The 6866-nt window shown below is 36.8% G+C and overlaps 1 protein-coding gene across 2 annotated transcripts; it reads right to left on the bottom strand.

Moving 5' to 3' along the window:
* Positions 1–900: 900 nt before the first annotated feature.
* On the bottom strand, positions 901–5155 carry ccdc137 (coiled-coil domain containing 137). Of its 2 annotated transcripts, none has more exons than XM_042505411.2 (6): positions 4964–5155; positions 4628–4770; positions 3484–3691; positions 2815–2897; positions 2532–2611; positions 901–1762 (listed from the first exon to the last, which is right to left on the bottom strand). In XM_042505411.2, exons 1-6 carry the CDS (start codon positions 5032–5034, stop codon positions 1565–1567), a joined length of 783 nt encoding a protein of 260 aa, XP_042361345.2. In that variant the 5' UTR covers positions 5035–5155; the 3' UTR covers positions 901–1564. The 2 variants fall into 2 exon arrangements, with proteins under 2 accessions (XP_042361345.2, XP_042361344.2); XM_042505410.2 differs by having other exon boundaries at positions 901–1765; positions 4964–5154.
* Between the last annotated feature and the right edge of the window lie 1711 nt (positions 5156–6866).

Genomic DNA, 6866 nt, shown 5'->3' with positions numbered 1-6866 from the left:
GAATCATAAATCTCTGATTCCAGCTTCTTAAATGTGGGTATTCTCTGTTTTGTTTTTTGTTTTTTTTTTACTCCTCTAAGACATTAAACTGAATATCTTTGGGTTATGGACAAAACAAGACATTTCAGGATGTCATCTTCAGGATTGGGAAACACTGATGGACAATTTTCACTATTTTCTGACATTTTATAGACCACAAAATGAATTAATTAATCTAGAAAATAAGAATCAACAATGAAAATAATTGTTAGTTGCAGCCTTGCAGTTAATACTTTTGGCTCGTCTAACTGGATTTTACCCATGTATCTCATAAAGGGGTTATTGGTGAGGTCTCACTCTGCAGAGGGGGGTAAATAAACATATCCTGACCAGTGACTCGAGCCGACATCAAAAACATCTTTCTCTGACTGGCAGCAACCGCAAATCCCCTGATAATACCAACTGCTGTCTGGTGCACATGGACACAGAAGGGTAAACGACCGACAGTGGTTCAGCTGCGCTCAAGGGAGTCAGCACTACCAATCACAAGCAGCTGTCCTCACTTAATGCATTTCCTTGTCACTGTGACAACCCTCAGTGGATAAACACAGACCGAACAAAAAAAAAGCTGATCAAACAGAAACTGTAAACCCACAAACCAGACAACAGGGATTCAGTATTATTAGTTAATACCATGTGATGGTATCATTCAGTAGCTCGCTACTGCAAAAAAAGTGTTTTAAGTGAAATGTCTGCTTTTACATCTAAAATAATTTGAAGGATGAAGTTGTTAAACAAACATCTCTGAATTTACAGTTGTCCCAGAGGTTGGCGTTTAAACAAAGACCTTGTTCATGAGAGTAAACCTTAGACGGATTACAAACATAAATAGCTGTGCCAGGCTCTAATAAGTGCTGCACATTCTAAAAGGCTGATGCGATTTATTTATTCAGGCTCTCGGGGAGGTACAAATGGAAACAAGGTGTGAAAATATTCCACAATAAATTGAAATTTACATACAAAATAAGGCTTAAAAAATACATTTTTAATATAAAAGGCCACAACAATCCGGCCTGCATGTTCTTTCACTGGCTTTCTACAGGACTGCCATCTAGTGGGACTCTAGCAAACGGTTACAGGATTCTAACTTTGCCTTGAAATAGCCTCAATGATTATATTAATTTCTCAAAATACATCATAGTGATCACCTAAAGATGCAAACAGTAACCAGTGTGAACACCTGCCAGTGATTATCTGACTGTACATAAGAGAGAAATCAAAGAAAGCCACCTGCCTCAGTTTACTTAGTTTGTCTTTTTTCAAAGTCATTCAAACACTAATAATTTAAATGTCCTGTTCTGCTTCTCAAAATATGTGGCAGGTGAATGTTGATCAGCGGATGCAAATGTTTGCTTTTTGTCCCTGACAGTTCGCTACACTGTGGTGAACTTCTCCACTGCTATATCAGTTTCAGTGTAACACAACACAAACAGTCTGCGGATGGTTATTATCTTACAGTCTGTTTCGATTTCTGAGCTTCCCAGCTGACTGAAGTCCAGGATTTATATTTCTTTGTCATGAAACATTACTTAAGGTTCTTGAGTTTTTCCAGATTGGCTGTCCTGGCCTCCTGCTGCTGCTGTTTCTGTTTCTTCAGAAGACGGTACGCCTCCACTGCGCGTTCCCTCTCCTCCTCCATCATTCTCTGTCTGGCCATGGATGGCTTGGTTGTGGAGACCGCCGTGTGGCCAAGGAGAGAGTTGAGAAGCAGCTCCTTTGACGCCTTCTGGATGATGGAGGTAGAGGAAAAAAGAATCACTTAAAAGGGAACTTTGATATTTTTTTAACCTAGACCCTATTTTCCCACTTTTTGTGTCTAAATGACTAACAACCTTTGAAACTGCTCCATCTATGGCAGCAAACAGGCTGTAATGCAATCTCTACGGGCAGCAGTGTACCATCAATTTATGTCCATTAAAGTGCTTGTTTTTGCCACTGACAGGCTCTGATTGTTATTATAGTTGTCTGAAAACATTACAGAAAGGACCCTACAGTTGAATGAAAACCTTTTCCTTATCATTCACTCCAGAAGAAGTCTTGCTCTGAAATCTCGCAAGAGGTGACTTTTTGCAGGAAAAACCAACAATGAAAACAGTGATGAGTGTTAGAGAGAGGAGTGCCGGGATGAGTTTGTTGTGTTGGAGTACAAAATTTGTGTTTTATCTAAAAGATAACATTTCATTAGTGTAGGGTCCTTTCCATAATGCTGTCCGTTATAATAACAATCTGAGGCTGTCAGTGGCAAAAACAAGCACTTCTAATGGACGTTATTTGATGGCGTACAAAGCCAGAAGGGATTAAATTGTAGCGTGTTTCGCTGCTGCAGCTGGAGTGGTCTCTTTTGATACTTGATCAATTGAAAAATCAGTCTCCATTAGTCACTTAGACACAAAACGTGCAAATAGGGTCCAAAATAACAAAGTTTTCCTTTAACCTTTGTCTTACCCATTAACACCACAGACATGATGTGATAACTGCAGAACAGGTATTACCTGAGGTTTGACCGGAGCTTTCTTTGGTTTGGCACTCAAAGACGGCGGAGCCATTGTAACTTCACCAAAGGGAACATTATCTAAAAAAAGAAAAAAGCCCCTCATTATCAGTCAACAAATACTTTTTATATCTGGTTCTGCTCTGACAACTGTAGCAACTTCTCATACATGTACACACATTAAAGTATCAAAGTGATAAGAGCAGTATTAATGGATGTTTTAGCGCCTGCTTGAAATGAATTGTACCTAAAGAAAAAAAAAAACTGCTCCCTCTCAGCCTTACCTACAAACATCTCTTTTTCCATCTGGGCCTCCTGTCTGTCCAGCTTTTTCTGCTGTAGCCTCATTAATCGGATTTTATCAGACCTGAAGCAAAAACAGCAATAATCAAATAAATCAGACCGATATTCAGGAATGGTATTTACTTTTACATTTCTGTGTTTTACTGTGGTCTGCTTTATATTGTTATTTTTCACTATTATCATTACCATTTAACTCCAGCACTTTTCAGTTCTTTTTCTAATAAAATTCAATTACAAGTTTAGAATTATTGTTTTTAATTAACCTCCAAGAATAATAATGCACCATTTGATAAACTGCTACAGTAGAATACATAAAACCACAACACGTGAAACATTAGCCACGAAACCAACACAGAAGATATTACATATCCATTAGGGATTGGGGGAAAAAAAGATTTAGCACAGTATTACAGTATTTTGTGTGGCAATGTTATATCAATACACGGGTGCAAGGTATATTTTCAAAATATATAAATTATTAATACTGTGAATACAAATTAAACTGTTTTTTCAGTGCACTGCATACTGTAAGTACCCTGAGAAGGAGAATAGGGTTTGACTAATCAGCACCACCTTTCATTGACGTCCCACATCAGCAAAAACACAAGGAAAAGGGCTGCTTTGCTGAATACAAGTCAACGTGTACTCACTCTTTTTTTTTCTCAGACTTGTTTTTGTTGTCTGCTTCCAGCTCAGGATTTCTGTCTATTTGGTTCTTGGTGAGGAAGAGGACGTGTTTTGTCTCATTCTCCATGCGCCGCACGTATGCTTTCTCACTTTCATTTTTTCCTCTTTTGAAATGCGGGACAGGTATGTCTCCACTCTGGAGATCCTCTGGTTTACCTTTAGGGGATATGGCTACAGAGACAGAGACAACTCTTTAACTATCTTTATACACAACCCATGACTGTTTTACATCACAAAATATAAAGAAGCTTCTCTACTGACCACTATTTACATGCACTTTGGCTCTGCCCACCAGTGCAACACTTCTAGAAAGACATAACTACTAAACTTTCACTGTTTTTTGGTTGTACCATCCCTACATCCCTGTGCATACTAGGAGACTTGAGCATACTTGACACATTAAAAAAACTAATCACAACACCTTTACTGGTAGCCCTAACTACTGCCAAGAAAACTATTCTGAAAATTGGAAAAACAAAAAGCAACTCGATATCTCACAGTAGTTAAATCTTTTAATAGAGCATGTAACACTGGTACTATAACTCAGCTAAACAAAAACAAAAAAACAACTCAATGAAAAATCATGTGCACTGGTACAGATAGATAAACACATCTACACACATTAGAGACAGACATACAAATGCAAACACAATCACACAGCAAGACACGCCTCAGTGTTTGCTCATTCATCCAAACAATGTATCTGGAATTCTTTTTGTTTATTAACTTAATTTCCTAATTTACATTGTTATATAATTATAAGAATTGTTGTTTTGTTTTTTATGTGTATGTGGGTTCATGTAGCTATATACATATATCTGTATGTGGGTATAGATGTAGGTATTACTGACTGTCCTTATGTTAATTAACATTTTAACTACAATTACAACTATTAATAATGACTCAAACACTTTTTAGTCCAAATTATCTCCACAAAGCGGCTTCCCTACAATCATCATTATCATTCAAATCTTGCACAACTACAGTTAATTTCCCTACTTTGATTTTCTACATGTACTTAACCTCTACCCCCTGTCTGTATGTCATCCCTGTATCTTTGAGGCTTTGTTATTGCAAATAAAACTTTGAAGAAGCTTCTCTACTCACCCTCCTTAAGCTTTTTGGCCTTTGGGGGACCCGTTTTCATCCTCTCTTTGCTCTTCATGATCTCTCGCAGTCTAAAGGGGATGTGTTTCAGGTGGTCTGGTTTGGCTTTCTTTGGTTTCCCATCTCGTTTGAGCTTCTTATCACTGTTTTCACAAGTGGCAGTCCAGACAGCATACAGGAGACAGTGGAATAAATGTGATAACGAAGGGACGTGTCCTCGCTAAGATTAAAAACAAGTTTCAATCTCGTTTTGCTAGCTACACAGGAGTCTAACAGCAGCTAGCTGCTCGAGCTAACTAGCAGTTTTTCAGTTACACATTAGCTTCTGTACGTTACCTTGAATGTTGTCCGGCCTTGCCAGCTGTTTTTTCTGTCTCGTTAGTTTTGTTCTTTTTATTCTTCCCCATGTTACTTCACTTGGTTTCAATGCAATACAAATTAGATTATGAAAACATAACACATGCGTTGCAGCGTGTTTAGCCTTTAACCTACGAACTTCAACCTAAAGCAACAGGAAAGCCGGAAGTAAAGAGGTCTCACTCTGTCACTTTTTTTGGGTACCGTGGAGGTTTCAACTTGTGGAGCATTCAGGAGTACTAACTTACCTCTCTTTGACTTCACAGTGGCATGCTAAAAATGATCTCTTTTCCCTCTTGTGTAATCATTCAACTTTAAATAACTCCTGGGTTTTTAATGTTCGTGATAGAGTTATGTTTAGATCTTGACCCTCTTTAGTAATAATACTGGTTTAGCTGTAGTTTTAAGCGGCCTGTGTATGACGCATTTTGTTGAATTAAGTTAAATCAACAATATTTTGACAGCCTCAGCATCTTTTAAACTATATATCAAACTGAATTGAAATGAATAAAAATGTATTTGGAAGATGTAAAGAAAAGGAAAGGAAAGAATGAATGTGTAAAAACACACACATACATACAGTCATGTCCGAAAAAGGAGTAGGAAGAAGTGCACCCTTATTAAATCCCTTCTCCATCAGTTAGCCTATTGAAAAATAATCGACCCACTTCCATTTTTTAATAAATTTGATTTTCTTAAACTATAAAAATTATAAGCCTATGCAACCTTTATACTAAACAGACCACAGATAACAACATGCAGACATATTTACATCGTTGTTTAAAGAAAAAGAGGAAGAGATAGAAAATGGAAATCATACAAAATAATACAAAATAAATAATTATACAATAATCACTGTAAACAGCTCGTGACTGTCAAAACCCTTTTTTGCCCATGTACCTCATGAAAGTCGTATGCTCATGTTTGAACACTGCTTCAACTGTTTACACTATTTCATAATTTTAAACCACAGATTGAAATACAAAAACTTTTCATAGTTGTCCGCACCCTATGAATTTCAAAATTAAAATTTCCCCTTAAATTATAATCTCATCACAACAAACATTTTCTTCACACTGAATTATTTTCAGCTTCAAATATTATTTGTGCAGCAATTCCACAAGATCCATTAATTTTCAGACAAGAAATTCTGCCTGACTGACTAATTGTATTCCAGAGTGATACAATGGTATAATAGACGATCTTTACTGAAAACGTCATCCTGAGTGGATAAAATAAGAGCTGTATCTATCTGCTGCCACTAGATGACGTCGTTATGTCAATTTGTCTCTAAACACAACAATTTTCAGCTTTGATGTTGATAATATTGACAGGTGCTGTATTTGACCGTCCAGACTGTGTGTTGTTAATTTTAACCATTTTTAGGAGACATAAATGAAATTATGGCTGCAGTCAGACCATGCACTACACATTGCAATTTTTTGAACACATGTAAAATTAGGCTAATTGAATATTAACCCCAAAATCTAAAAGTCTTACATTTTGAGATACACACATCTGAGGTAGATCAAAGCACGAAAATGGGTTTTTTTTTCATAACTTAAACATTTTTTCAATATGGTTTGTTGTATAAAATTAAATGCCAATTTAGCTTATTTTGTTGATGTTCTGATCCTCCCCCAAACCTAAAATTGAGAAAATTTAAGTTTCTCCAAGAAGGACATCTGCCGTATCTCGTGTATCTCTGGAAATAATTATCAGCATGTCACCAGATTTTAGGCTGAATCTTCACAGACACAGCTAAATCTACTGTTTCACCAGATGGTGGATGTGACACTTCAGCACTTCAATAGGTCTACTTAGCTTTTAAGACCTAAACACTCTTTTTATTGTGAATACTGTTCCGTTTTCCCACAGTCCA

This window comes from Plectropomus leopardus, chromosome 18 (genome assembly GCF_026936395.1).
Source record: "Plectropomus leopardus strain MGB_pleo_1.0 chromosome 18, ASM2693639v1, whole genome shotgun sequence".
Taxonomy (NCBI): Eukaryota; Metazoa; Chordata; class Actinopteri; order Perciformes; family Serranidae; genus Plectropomus; species Plectropomus leopardus.
Note: the sequence above shows the minus strand (reverse complement) of the source record. Positions and strands in the feature narration are given on the sequence as shown.